Source organism: Cetorhinus maximus, chromosome 4 (genome assembly GCF_964194155.1).
Source record: "Cetorhinus maximus chromosome 4, sCetMax3.hap1.1, whole genome shotgun sequence".
Taxonomy (NCBI): domain Eukaryota; kingdom Metazoa; phylum Chordata; class Chondrichthyes; order Lamniformes; family Cetorhinidae; genus Cetorhinus; species Cetorhinus maximus.
This window is the reverse complement of record NC_135882.1, coordinates 137,327,465-137,351,875: the sequence shown is the minus strand read 5'-3', so window position 1 is coordinate 137,351,875 and position 24,411 is coordinate 137,327,465. Positions and strand designations below refer to the sequence as shown.

The 24,411-nt window shown below is 45.6% G+C and overlaps 1 protein-coding gene across 1 annotated transcript in view; it reads left to right on the top strand.

Moving 5' to 3' along the window:
- The window catches only part of LOC144680097 (chymotrypsin-like elastase family member 2A), a 46,115-nt gene extending 27,240 nt beyond the window's left edge, over nt 1-18,875 (top strand). Inside the window, exons 5-8 of the mRNA XM_078541243.1 lie at nt 2,411-2,547; nt 14,002-14,147; nt 15,497-15,646; nt 18,744-18,875. Coding sequence (XP_078397369.1) covers nt 2,411-2,547; nt 14,002-14,147; nt 15,497-15,646; nt 18,744-18,770 — 460 coding nt within the window. The 3' untranslated portion in view covers nt 18,771-18,875. The remainder of the gene's footprint in view (nt 1-2,410; nt 2,548-14,001; nt 14,148-15,496; nt 15,647-18,743) is intronic.
- Nucleotides 18,876-24,411: the final 5,536 nt, after the last annotated feature.

Genomic DNA, 24,411 nt, shown 5'->3' with positions numbered 1-24,411 from the left:
ATTCCAAACATTTGTCATGGAGTAAAATGGTTAATCTTAAAATCTGTATTGTTTATATTGAAACTTTATTTTATTATCTGTGCTTGGGAAATGAGTGACACCAGCAAGGCAGTAAGTGCCCTGGAAGTGTTAACAGTTCCTTCACTGTTGCTGGGTCAAAATCCTGGAACTCCCTTCCTAACAGCACTGTGGATGTGCCTACACCACATGGACTGCAGCAGTTCAAGAAGACGGCTCACCACCAATTTCTCAAGGGCAATTAGGGATGGCCTAGCCAGTGACGCCCGCACCCCATGAAAAAATTGAAAAAGTCAACTACAAAAGGTTAATGGTCAAGATAAGGGTTCATGGAGTTGGAGGAATATATTAGCATGGATCGAGGACTGGTTAACGGACAGGAGGCAGAGAGTGGGCATAAATGGGGCATGTTCAAATTGGCAGGCTGTGACTAGTTGAGTGCCACAAGGGTAAGTGCTGGGGCCTCAGCTATTTATAATCTATATTAGTGACTTAGATGAAGAGACAGAGAGTTATGTATCTAAGTTTGTTGATGATACAAAGCTAGGTGAAATGATAAGCTGTGGGGAGGACACAGAGGCACTGCAAAGTGATATAGACAGGTCAAGAGATGGCAGATAAAGTATAATATGGGGAAGTATGAAGTTACTCTAATATGGTTACCAAATAGATGTTTGTTGCTTTTAAAACTAAGCATCCACTTGAGGGGATTTAATCTTTTTCATTGGGTCTGCAGTTTGTTTATGAATGGTTGTGTTTACGAGTGACAGCTCTATTAGATTGTAAGAGGTGTGCTCTTTTCACGTCATTTTGGTAGGAATAGCAGATAGAGACAACCTAAAATAAAGAGTACAATTCTAAAAGGGGTGCAGGAGCAGAGGGACTTGGGTGTATATGTGCTTAAATCAGTGAAGGTCACATGATTGGTTGAGAGAGCAGTTAATAAAGCATACAGCATCCCAGGCTCATTAATAGGGGCATAGAGTATAAAAGCAAGGAAGTTATGTTAAATTTATATAGAACACTGGTTCATCCTCAACTAGAATATTGTGCCCAGTTCTGGGCGCCACACTTTCGGAAGGATGTGAAGACAGTGCAGAAGAGATTCATGAGAATGGTCCCATGGATGAACAAGTTCAGCTATGTGGATAGATTGGAGAAGTTGGGACTGTTTTTCTTGGAGAATAGTAGGTTGAGAAGAGATTTGATAGAGGTATTCAAAATTGTGAGGGGTCTGAACAGATTGGATAGGGAAAAACTGTTTCCACTGGTGGGAGGATCGAGAACACGAAGGCGCAGATTTAAGGTAATTGGTAAAAGAAGCAATGGTGACATGAGGAAAAGCTTTTTCACACAGCAAGTGGTTAGGATCTGGAATACACTGCCTAAGAGTATAGTAGAGGCAGATTCAATTGAGGTATTTAATTTTTTATTTATGGGATGTGGCTGTTGCTGGCTAGGCCAGCACTTATTGCTCATCTCTAATTTGTTCAGAGGGCAGTTATGAGTCAACCACATTGCTGTAGGTCTGGAGTCATATGTAGGACATTAGTGAACCAGATGGGTTTTTATGACAATGATTTCAGGGTCATTATCAGACTTTCAATTCCAGATTTTTATTGAATTCAAATTTCACTATCTGCTATTGTGGGACTTGAACCTGGGTCCCCAGATCATTACCTTGAGTCTTTAGAATACTAGTCCACCACTAGACAATACCACTATGCCACCACCTCCACATATTATGCTACTATCTGAAAAGGAAGAATGTCCAGGCCTACAGGGAGAAGGCAGGGAGCAGCACTAGATGAATTGCTCCTTTGGAGAGCCAGCACAGGCATTAATGGGCCAAATGGCCTCCTTTTGTGCTGTAACCATTCTGTGATGTCCATTTCAAAGATCTCCAATTGCTGTTACATGGCTTCTGAGGACTGTACATAGTGGATACTGGGTAAGTGGCTAGAAAATATAAATGGGGGGAATATCAAGGTGCATAGAGGGGAATGGGGATATGAAGGGGCATAGGGAATATGAGGGGGCATGAAGGAAGCTTGGGAGTATGATGGGCAATGGAGGGAGCATGAGGGTATGTGGCAAACGGGTGCTATGGGGGATATGAGGGGATAAAGGGTATGATGGGGCATGAAGGGTGATGGGGAATATGAGGTGCCATTTAGGGGGCAATGGGAGTTGGGTGGGGCTCCAGGGTGGGCATTAGAGTCATAAAAATGATGTTGGAGAGCTGGGCTGATGTCCAAGGAAACTAAGGTGGTCCTTGTAATCAGCCAGACGGTGCTGAGGTTAATTGTAACTTCTCCTGAGGTCAGCTAACTCAGAAATGATTGGGAATCTTTTACCAATCTGCATTTCCTTTCTACCCTGTGACTTTTAGGAATGACATTGCTCTACTTCGACTGGCACAGCCTGCATATGCTACACCTGATATAGAGATAGCAACCTTACCACCCTTCAATCAGATCTTACCCAATGGCTATCCATGTTACATCACTGGATGGGGATTAACTGAACGTAAGTCCATAACATGGAGCCATAAATAAGGCAACCACCAGCAGTTCAAATAAAGAATGTAGGAGGAATTTCTTTAGATAGATAACAGCGAGAATGTGAAAATTTCTGCCACATGAAATGTTTGCACGGAAAGTATTGATGCATTTAAGGGGAGGCTTGAAGGGGAAGAGAATAGGTGAATAAGGGAGGCAGGGCAGGCAGAAGTAATTGGACTGAGATGAAGTTATTATGTAGAGAATAAACACCAGTATAGACCAGATGGGCCGAATACCCTGTTCCTGTACTGCAGATTCTATGCAATGTCATGAAAGAGTTCTATGTAATGTTATGACCGGTCCCTGGGTGAGGTCCTCCAATTTGTTAACTTCCCGAACGGGACGCTAATTTTGTTATGCTCTTGGGTGAGGAGAAATGAGCTGGCTCCCCTCCTTTATTCAACCCCCTCGGTTGGTCGCAACAAAGTTAATTTAAAATGGATCCCTTCCTCCGCGAACACCTTTTCCCAGTCCAAAAGTGTTTATTTTTTAGAAGGATCCAATTTAACCAGGCTTTCTTGAGTCAAAGAAAGAGTAAGTTTATTAGTTACTAAAACCTGAGAAAAATAATAAAATGCAACACACATACACACAGGTCAGAAATGAAAAGTTAAGAGTCCAAATAAAAGCTAAAAATAATACAAATCAGTCTTTGGTATGCCCATGAGGCATGGATGGCAATACGTTGCGGCTGATAAGTTGGGTGATTCCGGTAGAGTTGACTTTAGCAGTTTTGCAGTTTGTTTGGAGACACTTGGTTCTGCAGGTTGGCTGAAGAAGCTATCCCATTTCCTTTTTGATTGTGGCTTCTGCTGAGCCTTGCCTCCAGCAACAGAGAGAGAGAGAGAGAGACTTGGCCTGCAATGGCAGGGGTGACTAATTGGTCTTCTTGCTGTCACACTCATAGCACACCAACATACACTACACTGCTCTGCAGATAGCTTTTTTAACCCATTTTTCCCTGCATATTCCTGCAGGGGAAACAAAAACCATGGGCGGAATCGTCCCAGATATTCACTAAGTGCAGTAGTGGGCGGGTGAAATGACATTTTACCTAGTGGCCGCAATGACAGCTTTTCATGCCATATCATCCCAAAACCGTCACATTGATTTTGCAATCCCGGGAAACCTGAAGTTTCCATGGTGGGTGAGCACTCGTTCACCCACCACAACATCAACTTGCCGCTTTATCACGGGCGCCATATTTAAAGTCTAGCTGCTCGCACACCTCTCAGTGCTTCCAGTGTCAACTGCTACAAAGAAGACATGGCCCTGAAAGGCAAAAAGACTGCAGCCCCCAAGTTCAATGATACATCCCTTGAGCACCTTTTGGATGCAGTGGAGGCTCGCCATGAAGTCCTCTACCCCCGCTCTGGCCGCAGGATGGCAGCAACCTCACTAATCCGGCTCGGGAGGCAACGGCACCGGTGGTCAGCGCCAATCCCCTGCAAAAGAGGATAGCCACCCAGTGCCGCAAGAGGATGAATGATCTCCTACATTCTGCCAGGGTAAGTCACTCTTCTCATTACTCTCAACTCACACACTCACAAACCCATCACACATCCACAGGGCTCTCACTCACTGCCAGTTCAAGGGACATTACCAGTCACTCTCTCATACACACCTTCATTGTCCTCATCCCATCTGTGGACCACTTAGCACCCACACATGCCAGGCACACTTATCATCTGGCCTGGCAGGTGTCCTGATTACACTCTCTACATCTCTATTTATGCAGGACAAGCTGGCACAAGAGGGAGAGGTCGGTGGAGGAATGCCTGAAACCAGGGTCCTCATGGACTTTGAAAACAAAGCCATCCAGCTGGCTGGCGAGGATCTGGACTGTTCCTGTGCTGACGGTGAGGTCGGCGGTGCTCTACAAAGTGAGGATCCAGCAGCACAACATCCATAAGACAATCATGCTGTGAGTGATGTGTCCTGTTACACAGGCCACTGCCATGCTCTAATGATCTCTTCTTGCTTTTGCAGGCACATCTGCCAAACAGCCGACAGAGTCCACGACCAAGGGCCCCCAGTCAAGCCCTGAAGAGGAATCTGAATGCATCCTCCTTGAAGTCCCATCACAGTGCTCACCCACACCTGCCACCAGCACAGAGACACACACCTCGATGGGACCTAGCTTTACAGCAGCCTCGGGTTCACAATCTGGTGAGCACATCGCACTTTATGATCCACAGCAGGCAGCGCTGTCTGGCACTAGGAGGATTGCTGGAGGAATGAAATTTGCTGAATCCAAATCAGATGTCGAGCCTCTGGGCTCAGTCATGTCACAGTTGCTGCAGCTCCAAAGGCAAGCTCAGGAGCTTCAGGAAGGGATGTCCGCTGTGCTCCTCAGATTGCCAGGCATGATGGAGGAGTCCATCTGCCTTCAGGCTTGAGGTGATAGTGCTGGCATGCCAATGCACCGTGGTCAATACTGGCAGGATGGCAGCCGCCATGGAGTCATTGGTCCAGGACATCCCTCCTGCTCTGCTGCGCGGGCTGAACTCCATCGCTGATGCCATAGTTGCTGTCCAACTGTCTGTATGTGAGAAGGGTGCAGGGCACCTCGATCTCACTCCAGCTACCCCTTCTCCCCAAGGAGTCAGCCAGGGGCCCTTGGGCACCCATAGGGAGGAGGATCAGCAGGTGCCCACCCCAGGGAAATCCACCCAGGTGATTCCGGGAGTGTCCAGTCCATCCGAATCCCCTCTTCCTGTGACTCCAGCAGCTCCAGCTTCACAGCTCGAGGAGGGTGTCACTGCCACACAGCAGGTCCCTGAAAGCAGGCTGGGGCCCTCCAGGTCTTGGCCCCCCAGAGGATGCCCGTCAAGGTCATCACAGACAGGATGTAGCAGTCAGCAGGCTGCCTCCCCTTCCGCTGTGGATGTCCGGGGAGAACCAAGATGTAGCAGGAAGGTTAGGAAGGTTAAGATGATGTAGTTGCTCAGCCTGGGCACAAGTATTAATCACTTGTACATAATGTTCACTATTGTCAACAGAGTCCCAAGAATATCTCTCTGCCTATGGCTCCTTGTTCTGATGAGCAGTATTCATGTCACTCAGATGTGAAACTGTTCTACACAAGATAAAGGCAGGTGTCTCAGTTCAGGGCCTCTTCCCTGTGCTCTGTGCAGCCTTTAGACCAAAGTGATGGTCCGGCCACACACTCCCTGGACACACTACTGATGCCTGCACCTCAACGCTGCTTGTCATTGCTGCCAGAATGTTGTGGGCAGGTGTCACAGAGTTCCATCATTCTCTCTGTGCTCTCAGCACCTTTAAGGTGGGGCTGGCCCCCATCTCTTCAGCATCTGTGACCAGTGACGCTGTGCTTCTGAAGGACTCAGGTGCTGAAGGCAGACGAAAGATCAGATGCTTTTAAAGTTTCATGGCTGCGTCTCCATCATATGACCTTGATCACAGAGCACAAGTGAGCTGCCCTTGGCCAAATAGGAGTCAGATATTCTTAGAGGCTACGTGAAGATCTATGGAGTGTCTTCACTTCATGTTGTCATCATCCTTCTGCAATCAAGCAACTATTTGGGCCTCCATTGCATCACCATGACAAGAGTATTATCACAGAGGGTATGTGCGCTGCCATAAGCCAGACTGGAGTCAAACGTTCATAGATGCAATGTGTGCAATGGTATCTCCTCAATGTATGTCATCTTCGTCCTTCACAACTCTATCAGCTATGAGGGCCTCCCAAGCATGCCTAACTTGTCTGGCCAGTGCAATGGCCTCATCACCGTCATCATCGCCTTCGAGGACCTCCTCATCCACATCACCATTGACGTCCTCCTCATCAGAGGACACCTTCAGCTCCTGCAACCCCTCCACAGCCAGCTAGTCTCCCCATTGCAGCGCCAGGATGTAAAAGGTGCAGCAGGCAACGACGATGCCTGACACCCTCTATGGGCTATATTCCAGGGCTCCACCAGACTGGTCCAGGCATCAGAACCTCATTTTCAGCATCCCGATGGTTTGCTCCACCAAGTTGCGAATTGCAGCATGAGCCTCGTTATACCTTCGCTCTGCTTCAGTCTGAAGCTGCCACACGGGTGTCATCAGCCACATCCTTTGCAGGTAGCCCTTGTCCCCGAGGAGCCAACCCTGCAGCCTCTGTGGACCATTGAAGACGTCAGGGATCTGTGACTGACTGAGAAAGTAGGAGTCATGCACAGTCCCTGGAAACCGTACGCAGGCCTGCAGGATGTGTTTGCAGTGGTCGCATACCAACTGCACATTCAGCGAATGAAATCCCTTGCAGTTGACATCGTTGACCATGTGTTCTGACGGAGACCTGAGTGTCATGTGAGTGCAGTCGATGGCACCCTGCACCTGTGGGAAATCCGAGATCTGGGCAAATCCAATCGCTCTTGCATCTTGGCTCTCCTGGTCCCTGGCGAAATGCACAAAAATAATGTGCCCTCGCGAAGTTGGCATTCGTGAACTCATGGATGCATTTGTGGGTGGAGGCTTGTGATATCAAAAGAAGTCACCAGTGGAGCCCTGAAAGGAGGTACTGGCGTAGAAATTGAGTGCCCCTACCACTTTTATGGACTTTCATGGCCGCTGGCAGTGGATGACATCCATGTCCACATAGCGCCAAATCCTGCAGAAACTGGCAGTTGTGACCGACCAGTTGCCCAGACATACGCAGTCTTCAGCAACACTGGTTCTCAGTCATCTGCAGGAATGAAGGCGGCGTCTATAGACCCTGGGCCTAGCCAGGCGCTGACGAGTGACGGCTTGCTGTGGCCCTTTGGCGTCATGTATGGGAGCCTCAGCCGCCCTTCTTCCAGAAGGTGCTGCTCCTCCCTCTGCGCAGCCAGGTGCCTCAGTCACTCTCTTCTTCATCGTCTTCGTTCTCTGTACGCCACAAGGCATACAGCTAGTTCACCAGGCTCCATGATTCTGATGTACTCCTCCTGCAAGATGAAAGAAAGAGATGCGTGGGCTAGCATGGGTGTACTAAGAACTTCTCTTGGTTAAGTCTGAAAGCCCCTTAACCTACAAAGTCTCCACTGGAGAGTGGTGACCATCATTTGGATGACCAGAGACCAATGCACTGCATGGCTGTCCGAAACCCCACCTTCGTCCACCCCACTCCACCTGACCGATTGGTGGCAGCTTTGCCCATTGGACTGCATGCTGTGCTCTCAGCTCAGGTGCAGGGATTCTCCTTACCCGCGCTGCAAGGCTGCACTGTGAGCCGAAACCATGGGGGAGATTGGTCCAAACCCGAATGATGACATTGCAAGGGGATGTGAGTGCTTCCACCAGTGACTGCTCCGTAGCCAGCTTTAGCAAAGAGATTATAGAACATGCCCAGTCGTCCAGAAGTCTCATGGCATCAGGTCAAACATGGGCAAGGAAATCTCCTGCAGATTATGATGTACCGCATTCCCTCAGCCGATGAATCGGGGTTCCTCCATGTTGAACACCACTTGGAGAAAGCACTGAGTCTGGTAAGGGTGCAGAATGTACTCTGGGTGGGGGACTTCAATGTCCATCACCAAGAGTGTCTCAGTAGCACCACTACTGACTGAGCTGGCCGAGTCCAAAAGGACGCAGCTGCTAGACTAGGTCTGCAGCAGGTGGTGAGGGAACCAGCGAGAGGGAAACACATACTTGACCTCATCCTCACCAATCTGCCTGCCATAGATGCATCTGTCCATGACAGTATCAGTAGGAGTGACCACTGCACAGTCGTTGTGGAGACGAAGTCCCACCTTCACATTGAGGATACCCTCCATCGCATTGTGTGGCACTACCACCGTGCTAAATGGGATAGATTTAAAACAGATCTAACAGCTCAAGACTGAGCATCCTTAACGCGCTGTGGGCCATCAGCAGCAGCAGAATTGTACTCGAACACAATCTGTAACTTAATGACCTGGCATATCCCCCACTCTACCATTACCATTAAGGCAGGGGATCAACCCTTGTTCAATGAAGAGTGCAGGAGGGCATGAAGAAAGCACTGAGTCTGGTAAGGGTGCAGAATGTAGTCTGGGTGGGGGACTTCAATGTCCATCACCAAGAGTGTCTCAGTCTCAGTAGCACCACAGTAGCAGCAGCAGGCATACCTAAAAATTAGGTGTCAACCTGGTGAAGCTACAACACAGGACTACTTGTGTGCCAAACAGCATACACAGCAAGTGATAGACAGAGCTAAGCAATTCCACAACCAACGGATCAGATCTAAACTCTGCAGTTCTGCCACATTGAGTCGTGAATGGGGATGGGTAATTAAACAACTCACTGAAGGAGGAGGCTCCACAAATATCCCCATCCTCAATGATGGAGGAGCCCAGCACACCAGTGTAAAAGATAAGGCTGAAGCATTTGCTACAATCTTCAGCCAGAAGTGTCAAGTAGATGATCCATCTCAGCCTCCTCTAGAGTTCCCCAGCTTCACAGATGCCAGTCTTCAGCCAACACAATTCACTCCATGTGATATCAAGAAACAGCTGAATGCACTAGATAGTACAAAGACTATGAGCCCTGACAATATTCTGGCAGTAGTACTGAAGACTTGTGCTCCAGAACTTGCCATGCCCCTAGCCAAGCTGTCCCAGTACAGCTACAACATTGGCATCTACCCGGCTGTGTGGAAAATTGCCCAGGTATGTCCTATAAAAGTAACAAAACAAAAAGCAGGACAAATCCAAACCGGCCAATTACCGCCCCATTAATCTACTCTCGATCATCAGTAAAGTAATGGAAGAGGTCATCAACAGTGCTATCAAGTGGCACTTATTTAGCAATAACCTGCTCACTGACACCCAGTTTGGGTTCCGCCACAGCCACTCGGCACCTGACCTCATTACAGCTTTGGTTCAAACATGGACAATGGAACTGAACTCCAGAGGTGAGGTGAGAGTGACTGCCCTTGACACCAAGGCTGCATTTGACTGAGTGTGGCATCAAGTAGCCCTAGCAAAACTAGAGTCAATGGGAGTCAGGAGAAAACTCTCCACTGGTTGGAGTCATAAGAACATAAGAAATAGGAACAAGAGTAGACTATTCGGCCCAGTGAGCCTGCTCCACCATTCAATAAGGTCATGGCTGATCTTCTTGTGTTTCAATTTCCACATTGCCATCTAACCCTGCTAACCTTTGATTCCCTTGCCTAGCAAGAATCTATGTACCTCTGCCTTAAAAATCTTCAATGACCTCATCCCCACCACCTTCTAAGGCAGAGAATTCCAAAGTTGCACAAAACTTTGAGAGAAAAAAAATTCTCCTCATCTCTAAAACGCGACCCTAATTTTAAAACAGTGCCCCCTGGTTCTGGACTCGCCCACTAGAGGAAACATCCTTTCAACATCCACCTTGTGAAGGCTGTTCAGGATCTTGTATACTTCAATCAAATCACCCCTCACTCTTCTAAACTCCAAGCCCAGCCTGTCCAACCTTTCCTCATAAGACAGCCCACTCATTGCATGCATCAATCTAGTAAGCCTCCTTTGAACTGCCTCCAATGCATTTACATCCTTCCTTAAATAAGGAGACCAAAACTGCACAGAATATTTGAGGTGTGGTCTCACCAATGCCCTGTATACCTGAAGCATAACATCCTTCCTTTTACGTTCAATCCCTCTTGTAATAAAGGATAGCGTTCCATTAGCCTTCTTAATTACTTGCTGTACCTGCATACTAACTTTTTGTGACTCATGTACTAGAACACCTAGATCCCTCTGCTCACCTCAGAATTATGCAGCCGTTCTCCATTTAAGTAGTAATCTGCTTATTTGTTCTTCCTGCCAAAGTGAACGACTTCACATTTTTCCACATTAAGCTCCATTTGTCAGATCTTTGCCCTCTCACTCAACCTATCTATATCCATCTGCAACCTCCTCATGTCCTCTTCACAACATACTTTCCTACCTATCATTGTGTCATCTGTAAATTTAGCTACCATGTCTTTACTCCCCTCATCTAAGTCACTGATGTAAATCATAAAAAGTTGAAGCCCCAGTACAGAATCCTGTGGACGCCACTCGTCACATCCTGTCAATCAGAAAAAGACCCATTTATGCATACTCTCTGCTTTCTGCCAGCCAGCCAATCTTCTATCCATGCTAATATGTTACCCACCACACCGTTCGCTTTTATTTTCTGTAATAATCTTTGATGTGGCACCTTATCAAATGCCTTCTGGAAACCTAGCACAAAGGAAGATGGTTGTGGTTGTTGGAGGTCAGTCATCTCAGCACCAGGACATCACTGCAGGAGTTCCACAGGGCGATGTCCTCGGCCCAACCATCTTCAGATACTTCATCAATGATCCTCCCTCCATCATAAGGAGGTTGGATAGACTTGGGTTGTTTTCGTTGGAGCAGAGAAGACTGAGGGGCTACCTGATCGATGTGTACAAGATTATGAGGGGCATGGACAGGGTGGATAGGGAGCAGCTGTTCCCCTTAGTTGAAGGGTCAGTCACGAGGGGACACAAGTTCAAGGTGAGGGGCAGGAAGTTTAGGGGGGATGTGAGGAAAAACCTTTTTACCCAGACGGTGCTGATGGTCTGGAATGCGCTGCCTGGGAGGGTGGTGGAGGTGGGTTGCCTCACATCCTTTAAAAAGTACCTGGATGAACACTTGGCACATCATAACATTCAAAGCTATGGGCCAAGTGCTGGTAAATGGGATTAGGTAGGTAGGTCAGGTGTTTCTCACGTGTCGGTGCAGACTTGATGGGCCGAAGGGCCTCTTCTGCACTCTGTGATTCTGTGATAAGGTCAGAAGTGGGGATGATCACTGATGATTACACAATGTTCAGCACCATTCATGACTTCTCAGATACTGAAATAGTCCATGTCCAAATGCAGCAAGACCTGTACAATATCCAGGCTTGGGCTGACAAGTGACAAATAACATTCGCGCCACACAAGTGCCAGGCAATAACCATCTCCAAAGAGAGAATCTAACCATCGCTCTTGACATTCAATGACATTACCATCACTGAATCCCCCACTATCAACATCCTGGGGGGTTACCATTGACCAGAAACTGAACAGGACTAGCCGTATAAATGCTGTGGCTACAAGAGCAGGTCAGAGGCTAGGAGTTGTGTGATGAGTAACTCATCTCCTGTCCACAAGGCACAAGTCAGGAGTGTGATGGAATACTCCCTACTTGCCTGGATGAGTACAGCTCATCCCAGAACACTTAGGAAGCTTGACACTGCCCAGAACAAAACAGCCCATTTGACTGGCACCACATCCATAAACATTCACTCCCTCCACCATCAAAGCACAGTAGTGTACTGTCTACAAGATGCACTACAATAATTCACCAAGGCTCCTTCAACAGCACCTTGCAAACTCACAACCACTACCATCTAGGACAAGGGCAGCAGATACATGGGAACATCACTACCTGGAAGTTCCCTTCCACATCACTCACCATCTTGACATGGAAATATATCGCCATTCCTTCACTGTTGCTGGGTCAAAATCTTGCAACTCCCTTCCGAACAGCACTGTGGGTGTACCTACATCACATGGACTGCAGTGGTGCAAGAAGGCAGCTCACCACCACCTTCTCAAGGGCAACTAGGGATGGGCAACAAATGCTGGCCCAGCCAGCGAAGCCCACATCCCGTGAATGAATAAAAAATAAACTCACCTCCGAGTTCCACTCAAAGTGCAGCCCACCAAGTGCACGCCTTTTATATGCTGCTGTGAAACACGTGTGAGTGGATGATCCAGCTTTGGGGGGTGGGGGGGGAGGAATGAATCTGGCAGGCTAGCCTTATAATGATATGCTGATGCATTACAAAGACGTTCCCAATGTCTGATGGTGAGAAATGGGCCCACCATCCACGGGTTGAGTGGACGATCACAAACTGGTTTAATGACATTGTGAAACCGAATTTTGCCCTTCTTGCCATACTGTCCGCTCAAGCCACCAAACACACCCGACCCCAGCGGGCACGGAAGACTCCGCCCCACGTCTTGCACCCAGAGTCTATTTTCTTTCATCTCCAACCATTTCACACATTCTGAGATATAAGTCAACAGAGTAAGGATTTTAGATGACTGCTGAGGCATGGTAATCAGTCTTTGTCTCCACAACCACAGGAGATTAAATTTCAGTCTTTTGCATCTTTCCTACCTCCCTTTCAAGTGTCTCTGCTTGAAGAAGGCCATGACAGGTGCAACATTCCATGTTCTCTCAGGAGAGAGTTCTGTCAGTATAATCCACATAAGAATTTTCCAGAAAGTGGTCAATTTACTTTATCAGCCTCTTTTGCCCAGTGTCCTTACTTTACTGAAAGCAAAGCTGGCGTGGAGCCGACATGCTCCACGCTGACCCGCCCTGCAGCCATAAAGCGCTGTGGGTGGGCTTCCACCTAACTGGGAAGGCTGCAGGCAGGTAGGAAGGATCCTACGGGAGATCGCCCACAATTGGCAAAGGGAAGCCCCTGAAGATTGAACCACACCCCTCTTCTGTCCTGCCCTTTGAGGAACTTTGTCAAAAAATCAGGCTGCCTGTTCCTACCTGGCTGCCCACGCTGAACATTTTATGGGCAGCATATTATCAGGGTCAATTGGCTTGATAACAAGCCTAATTGACCCTTGGTTACTTATTTGAATATGGTGGGCAGGCCGTCGATTTTGGTGCTTGCCCACTCCCCAGTGTTATGAGGGTGAGCTTGGGAGTCGGTAGTGGGTTGGGCACCTGCCCTACTTTACATGCCACCCCCGTCCAAAATATGCCCAGTGGGGACATGTAAAATACAGCCCGAAGTTTGTGGAATAGTATATGTTGGCTCCATGCACCCAAAGATGCATGGATGTGTGCAGGCTGACAGGCAATGGCCTGCTTCAGGATGGCTCAGGGACCGAGTGAGAGAGCGCAATGGAGGTCCTAATGAAGGAGGTCCAGTGAAAGAGGGGTGTCCTTTGTTCGCAGGGGCAGACGAGTCCACTGTCTTCTCCTGTCACTTTGTCTTACAGCAGCTGGAGCTTCAGATCCTTTATGAAGATGGTAGATTCCATTAACCATGAGCTAAATGCCATTTCAGCTTAAGACTCCAGCTTGGCCACCTCAGAGGTGCTTTGCTGCCTTAAGTAGCCAGAAAGCCTATATCAGTAGAATTAAAATAAATTTGCAGCATGGACATTTTACCACTAGATGCCACTATATTCTTCATTATATCTTCAAAGTATGCCTGAGCATTAACTCAGGTTTACCTGTAAGCTTGCGCCATTCTACAACATAATAGCACAAAAGAAAAAGGAAATCGTGGCATAAGTAACTTAATCCATTAAGTACACAATTGCGCCACTGGACCACAAAACAGATAGTGTAAGCCTGATGGGAACAACTGGACCATAAAATTTGAAGAATAACCCAAAAAATTGATTAAATAACACCAATACGTTCTGTTGCTCTTTCAGCTTTCGGTCTTCCCTCTCCCACTCTGCAGCAAGCTCTGCTCCCGGTGGTGGACTATGCTACATGTTCATCCCCACAGTGGTGGTCAGGCTTGGTCACCAAAAACATGGTCTGTGCTGGGAGTGATGGTGTGATGTCTGCATGTCAGGTAATGATCTCTGTTAATCTATATTGTTGTTATGATGTACACTCTGCATTTATTCCACATGAATAGGTGCAGCCTAGTGGGCCCTTGGGTCGGTACGGCAAGAGTTTGCATTGTAGATTGATAGGACATATTTCTGTGTCCACAATGACCCATTTGGTTGATTAGCCAATTACATTTGGACTGCGTTGTCCAATGGCTCAACAGATTGACAGGTCTTGTTTCACACAATAGTGGGTTGTACATCTGTGTCCACATTTCTCCATTCAACAATTTACCAATTTCACCTAGGAGAAGCTGTCCAGGGGAAGGGAAAATTCAACTGAATCCTAAAGGAGGCACAAAAATTGGCTGTGTAGTTGATAGTGAAGACGATAGCTGTTGTCTCCAGAAAGATATGAATGGTTTGGTAGAGTGGACAGAAAAGTGGAAAATGGAATTCAATCCAGAAAAGTGAGGTAATGCATTGGGGAGGACAAACATAGCAAGGGAATATTCAATAAACAGGAAGATATTGAGAGGGGTTAGGAAGTGAGAGACCTTGGAGCATATGTCCACATGGCACTGAATATGGCAGGACAGGTAGATAAGGTGATAAAGAAAGCATATGGAATGCTTTCCTTTTTTGGATGAGGTACTGAATACAAAAGCAGGGATGTAATGATGGAACTGTGTAAAATGCTGGTTAGGCCACAGCTGGAATTTAGTGTACAGTTCTGATCACCACATTATAGGAAGGATATAATTGCTCTGGAAAGAATACAGAGGAGATTTACAAGAATGTTGCCAGGGCTGGAAAATTGCAGTTATGAGGAAAGGTTTGATAGGCTTGTTTTCCAGAGGAGGCTGAGGGGTGACCTAACTGAGGTGTACTAAATTATAAGGGACCTAGATAGGGTAGACAGGAAAGACCTGTTTCTCCCAGCTGAGGGGTTAATTATCAGGGGGCAAAAATTTAATGCAGTTAGTAGAAGGATTAGAGGGGACATGGGGAAAAACCTTTTCACCCAGAGGGTGGTGGGCGTCTGGAATTCACTGCCTCAATTGGTGGTTGAGGCTGAAATGATCAACTCATTTAAAAGGTACTTGGATCTGCACCTGCAGCACTGTAACCTGCAAGGCTATGGACCAGGTGCTGGGAAGTGGAATTAAAAATAAGCGGCTAGTTTCTTTTTTCTCTTTTATTGTCCGGTGCAGAGATGATAAGTTGAATGGCCTCTTCCTACATCTTAACTTTTTTATGGTTCTATGGTTACAGAGTAGGACAGAGTCTACAATGTGACTAATGTTACATGGTTCATTGAAGGAATGAACCAAGTGGCCTTATCTCAGATGCACTTTCTTGTTCACAGGGAGATTCTGGTGGCCCCCTAAACTGTCAGAACGATGCTGGAAGGTGGGTTGTCCATGGTATTGTAAGCTTCGGACCAGTCTCCTGTGTTATGGAGAAGCACCCTACAGTTTTTACTCGGGTATCAGCATATATCAACTGGATTTACCAGGTAGGCCTTCTTTTTTATATTACACATTGAAAAGTCACTGAACCAAAACATTAACTCTGTTTCTCTTCCCACAGATGCTGACTGACCTGCTGGGTATTTCCAGCATTTTCTGTTTTTATTTCAGATTTTCAGCATCCATTTTGCTTCTTTATTATACTACCTGTTCCTTTGTAGACTAAAGGCTGTAACACATTCTGATTCAAGAACCCCATTATTTAAGCCTATTGGGCTCCTCATGTAAAGGAAAATATCCCAGAGCTCTTTACAGAGCAGAGTAGAAAAGAGGTCAAAAAGATGGGTAATCAGTTGACTTTAAGAGGAAAGGAGATCGTAAGGCAAAATAATTGTGGTACAGAATTCTAAAGGACGAGAGCATGATCACAGAAAGATCTGCCTCCAGAATGAAATGGTGAGAATGTTAACTAAGTGATATAGGAGTGGATAGCATGTGGGGATGCTGAAGATCTCTCAGAAAGGTAGGGAATGATGCCTTGAAGGAACTTTGGAAAGGATTTTTTTTTCATGAATAACTGAAGAATCTACACTGTCAGGAACTATTACAAGTTTATTTTACTTAAATAAATGTTAGCATTGTTTTGCATCAAATGCATAATAAGCTAATCCAGATGGCTGGAGTTTCTTTTTATGGCAAAATATTGATCTTATTGACATCTGGAGAAAGGAATTAATTTTTACAAAACACGACTATTAAACACAAGAGTTTCAATATTAAATTATTAAAGTTTTCATATCAGTCATCATAACCAGACTTGCCTTAGATGTTGCAAGTCATGCTCATCATTCAATCCTTTTTGTCATTACCCACATGTGTCTTCCCACTGTCAATATTTGATTCAAATGTTATGCTGCTCATTCCCAACACCTCAACTTCTCAATTGGGTCCATTGAAAATTAGGCGGCCATTTTCAGGTAGGCAGTGTGCTCACTGTTCAGCTTCAGAACTTGCTGCTGGGTACCTTCACTGGGAACGAAGATTGGGAGAGAAACATAATGGGCAGCTGCATCTATATCGTCCACTTTACACTATGGCTCACAGTCACCCTTGACTATTCAGCATTAATGAGCAATGCTAGTCAACTGCAAATGACATTCAATCATCAAATTTTCAATTTTTTTATTCTTACATGGGATGTGAGGGTAAATGCCAATGGGAGGTTGGTGGTGATCCAACTTCTTGAACCACGGCAGTCCTCTGGTGCAGGTACATCCAAAGTGCTGCTGGGAAGGGGGTTCCAGGATTTTCATCCAATAACAGTGAAGGAACGATGGTCAGAATGGTCTATGGCTTAGAAGAGAACTTGCAGGTGTGGTGTTCCCATGCGTCTGCTGCTTTTGTCCTTCTCAGTGTGAGAGGTCATGGGTTTTAAAAACCAAAGGAGCCTCAGTTTGTTGCTGCAGTCCATCTTGCATATAGTACATACTGCTGCCACAGTGGTGGAGTGAATGTTTAAGTTAATGGATGGGTGCTGTTCAAGCAGGCTGCTTTATCCTGGATGCTGTTGAGCTTCTTGCATGGTGTTGGAGCCACACTCATCCAGGTAAGTGCAGAGTATTCCATCACACTCTTGACTTGTGCCTTGTAGATGATGGACAGACGTTGGCAGGGGGTGGGTGGGGGGGGGGGGGGGGGGGGGGGGGGCGGTCAGGAGGTGAGTTACTTACCTCAGAATTCCCAGCCTCTGACATGCTTTTGTAGCCATAGTATTTATATAGCTAGTCCAGTTTTGTTTTTGGTTAATGGTAACCCCTAGGATCTTCATAGTGGCAGATTCAACGATGATAATGCCATTGAATGTCAAGCAGAGATGGTTAGATTCTCTCTTTTTAGTAATGGTCATTGCCTGGCCTATGTGTGGTATGAATGTTACTTGCCAGTTATCAGCCTAAGCCTGAACGTTGTCCAGGTCTTGCATATGGACATGAACTTCTTCATTACTGAGGAGTTGTAAATGGTACTGAACATTGTGCAATCATTGGTGAACATCACATTTCTGACCTTGTGATGGAACATTCATTCACCATATCTGGCCCTTATGTACTTCTGATGCCACATTGTCCTACCTAACAGTCATCACAGATTATTTTTCTTTTTATGGTCACCCCAGCCTACCAGCCCTTCAGCTGTAGTCGTTGTAAACTTGTGCAACCAGCTACATGCAGCCTTTACAAACCAAACTATTACATGGCATTTTACATAAAATTGACTTCTTACTGTTCTCCAAATTTTCCCGTTGCGTTCGCGACAATGTCTGCCGCTAGAGAACTGGAAAATATCGCCAATGAGTGTCATCAGCCTATTCAACCATCAATGGTATCATCTCAAGCTCCTCTCTTGCACCCTCCAAAAATCTAAGCACATCCAAAACTCTATTTTGTCTATCATAACTCACATCAATTTCTATCTAATCAGCAATCCAGTGCTTGCTATCCACATTGTCTGTTGGTCCAAGATCCCCATGATTTTAAAATTCTCATCCTTGTGTTCCAATCTCTCCATGGCCTTAACCCCTTATCTCTGCAACCTCCTCCAGTCATAAAACCCTTTGAGAATTCTGCATTCGTGCAACTCTGACATCTGCATTATTTCCTTTATCCTACCATTGGCAGCCGTGTCTTCAATAGTCTAGGCCCTAAGCTATGGAATTCTCTACCTAAACTTCACCATCTCATCACCTCTCTCCCCACTTAAGATAGTCTTTAAAAACTACTTCTTTGGCCGAGCTTTTGGTAATCTGTCCTAATGTCTCCTTGTTTGCTTCAGTGTCAATTTTTGCCTGTTTGCACTCCTGTAAGGCACCTTAGGACCTTTTACTGTAAGTAAATGCAAATATAAGATGTTGTTGGTTTTGTTATCACAGTTGAGTCAATTGTGTCCTCACTAAACATCAATCGAGGCACTTTCTAGACAAAGGCAGTAGGAGCCCTGAATGAATTTTACTTTTCCCTTCCCTATCAGCCTTGGTAATTGTAGCATTCTGATTGCAATCCCGATGTAGAACATAGCTAACTCTCTATAGACCAGGAATACAAACAGGTTGTCGTAATAATTAATTTTATATTTGTTCCCTTTTTTCAGACCATGGAACAAAATGCTGGCAATTAAGACGATTCCTAAGTATTATCCATGGAGTGAAGTCAAGCAGAAACATTTGCCTGCTGTATTAACCAAAACCTGTCAATAAAAATAGGTTTCTCTGATTTAAACTGCACACATTTTAGTTTTCCTTTGCCACCATGTGATTATCTTTTATGATAATAAACAGAATTTTAAACATTCTAACATTTAGGATTCTACTCCAACTCTCCAGTAATGCTGTGTAGAGAAGCTAGTTTCCCACAAGTGCTGTGGCATCTGTGTCCCAATATCAGGTTAAATTATAATCATGGGTCACTGTGGTAAATTATAAATCCCCTACTGACACCAGCTGCACAAAGCTAATGCAGTGCAGAATGCAGGGCAAACATAGGTTCTTTTGTGTGCCTCACTATCACACTGTGTAGTACTTTACCCTTTAAACAGAGGGCGGGGGGGGGGTCACACTACTGGCTACCAGCAAAGCCCCCAACTCTGCAATGCATATCTTTCTACTATCCTGTTTTAATCAGGACGTCACAATAGTAAACTTGATTTTGAAAAAAGCAGCAAAATGCAAAGTTCCCAAGCAGGCATTAAACAATCAGAGAAACCCTCTCAAATGGAAAAATAACCATTATCATGTCTGAAAAAATTCACTTGTTTCAATGATATTATTTTTATCCATTCTTGGGTTTTGGCCAAACCTAATTGCCCTGGGCCTTCCTCTTGAACCACTGCAATGCTGCAGTTAAGAGTCAATTGCATTGGTGTGGGACTGGAGTCACATATAGGTTAGACAATGAACCAGTTTGAGTTTAATGACAAACAGTACATTTGCAGGGCAGGATTTTCCATGTGGACTTCTGAACCCTGCCATCAGGCTGAAATGTGGGTCAAGAGCTTGCTTTGTGTGGGAAACAATCACTTATTATGATTTTCCTCGGATCAGCCAATGAATGGCCAGAGGTCGAGCTCTCAAAGCTGGAGGGTCAATCAGGGGCCTTCCAGCTTGAAAGAAGCAGCAGTCTGTGGTGGCAGCTAAGTAAGTGTGCGCTGTAAAAATTTTTTTAATTTAAAATAAGTAATGGGTTTTGCAGCCAGGGCTACCCAACAAGGGCACCCTGAAGCTGCTGCAGCACCCAAGCAGGCAGGGAGGGCCTCTAGGCTGAACGTTGCCCACACTTCCATGCCACTAGGAGGCCATCTCCAGGCACCTAAACTAGCCCCTGTCACCATCAGGAACCTGGAAGCCAATTGGAATATTCAGGACGGCCTCCTTTAATTGGCCTTAAGTGCTGTTAATAAGACGTTTTGGCTATACCTGAAGTGGGGTTATTTTTAGTTTTTGCCTGCCTCTGATGCCAGTCCAAGGTGGGGCTAAATAGTGTTTGGTTCTTATCCTATTTCTTCCATGCCAATTCAGCTTAATAATGTTTTTTCAGTATACCTGCAAAAGCAGTCTCCATGGATTTTTTTTTGGCCTCTGACATGCTATACGGTTAAGATTGGAAACACATTGGGTAATGGGATCATAACAGATTCCATTATTCACCAATGCATTGCTTCACCAGTCAAGGACCGAATTTATGGGTTTCCTGTTACTGCCTATGATCAGTATATTAATATGTAAGAGATGTTTGTTTTCTTACTCTCAGAGTAGGCATCCCAATTAAATAATTCCAGCTGCAAGCTTTTTGTGAAGTAAAGAAGGTTATTTATTATACCCTTACTCTGAATCTGACAGGTTTCACTCACTCACAGAATCACACAGTGCAGAAGAGGCCCTTCGGCCCATCGAGTCTGCACCGACACTTGAGAAACACCTGACCGACCAACCTAATCCCATTTAACAGCACTTGGCCCATAGCCTTGAATGTTATGACGTGCCAAATGCTCATCCAGGTACTTTTAAAGGATGTAAGGCAACCCGCCTCCACCACCCTCCCAGGCAGTGCATTCCAGACCGTCACCACCCTCTGGGTAAAAAGGTTTTTCCTCACGTCCCCCATAAACCTCCTGCTCCTCATCTTGAACTTGTGTCCCCTTGTGACTGACCCTTCAACTAAGGGGAACAGCTGCTCCCTATCCACCCTGTCCATGCCCCTCATAATCTTGTACACCTCGATCAGGTCGCCCCCTCAGTCTTCTCTGCTCCAACATAAACAACCCAAGACTATCCAACCTCTCTTCATAACTTAAATATTTCATCCCAAGCAATATCCTGGTGAATCTCCTCTGCAGCCCCTCCAGTGCAATCACATCCTTCCTATAATAAACAGCACACAGTGCTCCAGCCTCACCAAGGTTCTATACAACTCCAACATGACCTCGCTACTTTTGTAATCTATGCCTCAATTGATAAAGGCAAGTGTCCCATATGCCTTTTTCACCACCCCACTAACATGCCCCTCCGCCTTCAGAGATCTATGGACACACATGCCCAGGTCCCTTTGTTCCTCAGAACTTCCTAGTGTCATGCCATTCATTGAATACTTCCTTGTCAAAATACTCCTTCCAAAGTGTATCACCTTACATTTTTCAGGGTTAAATTCCATCTGCCACTTATCTGCCCATTTGACCATCCCGTCTATATCTTCCTGTAGCCCAAGACACTCAACCTAACTGTTAACCACCCGGCCAATCTTTGTGTCATCCGCAATCTTACTAATCCTACCCCCCCACATAGTCATCTATGTCATTTATATAAATGACGAATAATAGGGGACCCAGCACAGATCCCTGCAGTATGCCACTGGACACTGGCTTCCAGTCACTTAAGCAGCCTTCTGTCATCACCCTCTGTCTCCTACAACTAAGCCAACTCGTCTCACATACTCTCACACACACAAAGAACAGATACAGATGAAGGTAATATACAGTTACAGTTTATAAGAATCTTAGTCTCTTCCATGGCAGATCTATAGTTACACTGGAGAGGGTGCAGAGGAGATTTACCAGGATGCTTCCTGGGCTAGGGAGTCTAAGCTATGAAGAACGATTGGATAGGCTGGGGTTGTTTTTCTTGGAGCAGTGAAGGTTGAGAAGGGACCTGATAGAGGTGTAAAAGATTATGAGCAGCATAGATAGGGTGGATAGGAAGGCACTTTTTCCAGTAGTAGAGAGGTCAATAACCAGGGGGCATAGGTTTAAGGTAAGAGCTAGAAAGCTAAGATGGGAGTTGAGGAGAAATGTTTTCACCCAGAGGGTGGTGGGAGTCTGGAACTCACTGCCTGAAAGGGTGGTTGAGTCAGAAACTCTTGTAACATTTAAGAAGTCCTTTTCCCAAGCAAAAGGGTGGTGTGCATGTTGAATTCAATCATCCTGTGTTTGATACTTGGCAATTCATCCAGGCTAGTTGGATGGAGAAAACTATTAAAATGCAAAGTTTGATAGGATCCATTCACATTCATCTTACACACATTGAGTTTCGATGTCCCCTTTGTCCAGGACGAAACAGAGAGTCAGGTCGGCTGGAACCCTTTTCTCCTTTTTTTTGATCCATCCTTAAACAAAGCGATCTGTGAATTCTCAGAATGGCTGTGAATGACCATATTTAATTAGGTATAGAAACATAGAAAATAGGAGCAGGAGTAAACCATTCAGCCCTTCGAGCCTGCTCCGCCATTCTTTACGATCATGGCTGATCATCCAACTCAGTAACCTGCTCCCGCTTTCTCCCCATATCCTTTGATCCCTTTTGCCCCAAGAGCTATATCTAACTCCTTCTTGAAAACATACAATGTTTTGGTCTCAACTACTTTCTGTGGTAACGAATTCCACAGGCTCACCACTCTCTGGGTGAAGAAATTTCTCCTCATCTCAGTCCTAAATGGTCTGCCCCGTATCCTCAGACTGTGACCCCTGGTTCTGGACTCCCCCAACATCGGGAACATCCTTCCTGCATCTACCCGGTCTAGTCCTGTTAGAATTTTATAGGTTTCTATGAGATCCCCCCTCATTCTTCTGAACTCCAGCGAATATAATCCTAACCGACTCAATCCCTCCTCATGTGTTAGTCCTGCCATCCCAGGAATCAATCTGGTAAACCTTCGCTGCCCTCCCTCTATAGCAAGAACATCCTTCCTCAGATAAAGAGACCAAAACTGCACACAGTATTCCAGGTGTGGTCTCACCAAGGCCCTGTATAATTGCAGCAAGACATCGCTGCTTCTGTACTCGAATCCTCTAGCTATGAAGGCCAACATACCATCTACCTTCTTTACCGCCTGCTGCACCTGCATGCTTACCTTCAACGATTGGTGTACGAGGATACCCAGGTCTCGTTGCACATTCCCCTCTCTCAATTTATAGCCATTCAGATAATAATTTGCCTTCCTGTTTTTGCTACCAAAATGGATAACCTCATATTTATCCACATTATCCTGTATCTGCCATGCATTTGCCCAATCACTCCGCTTGTCCAGATCACACTGAAGCATCTCTGCATCCTCCTCACAGCTCACCCTCCCACCCAGCTTTGTGTCATCTTCAAATTTGGAGATATTGCATTTACTTCCCTCATCTAAATCATTAATATATATTGTGAATAGCTGGGGTCCCAGCACCGATCCCTGCGGTACCCCACTAGTCCCTGCCTGCCATTCAAAAAAAGACCCGTTTATTCCTACTCTTTGCTTCCTGCCTGCCAACCAGTTTTCTATCCATCTCAATACACTACCCCCAATCCCATGTGCTTTAATTTTACATGCTAATTTCTTACGTGGGACTTTGTCGAAAGCCTTCTGAAAGTCCAAATAAACCACATCATCAACTCTACTAGTTACATCCTCGAAAAATTCCAGTAGATTTGTCAAGCATAATTTCCCTTTCGTAAATCCATGCTGACTCTGTCCGATTCTGCCACTCTTTTCCAAGTGCTCAGCTATTAAATCTTTCATAATGGACTCTAGAATTTCCCCCAATACTGACGTCAGGCTGACTGGTATATTGTTCCCTGTTTTCTCTCTACCTCCCTTTTTAAATAGTGGGGTTACATTAGCTACCCTCCAATCTGTAGGAACTGTTCCAAAGTCTATAGAGTCTCAGAAGATGACCACTAATGCATCCACTATTTCTAGGGCCACTTCCTTAAGTACTCTGGGATGTAGATTATCAGGACCTGGGGATATATCGGCCTTCAATCCCATCAATTTCTCCAACACCATTTCCCTACTGATACTGATTTTTTTCAGTGCCTCCCTCTCACTAAACCCTGTGTTCCCCAACATTTCTGGTATGTTATTTGTGTCCTCCTTTGTGAAGACGGAACCAAAGTATGTATTTAGTTGGTCAGCCATTTCTTTGTTCCCCATTATAAATCCCCCTGTTTCTGGCTGTAAGGGACACTTGAGACTTAGGATTGTCTGAAACTCAAAGGTCATATGATTTGAAGCAGCCATTTTAATAGTCTTTGTGTGTCCAGTTTTAAAAGTATTGCCTGAAAGTTCATAATATACTGGGGCATGACACACAAAGCTAATATGCAGTTTCAGAAAGTTTTGTTAACATACAACTGGGCAAGACCTCCAAATGTAGGTACATTCCGAAACACAGAAAGGTTCATTAGATTTGATAAATTCCATGGTACAATTTTAAATTTATACAAGTCTTAGGCCAGAATTTATGCAACCCATCCCCCTGACAGTTTCTGAGGTGGGGAGAGTTAAAT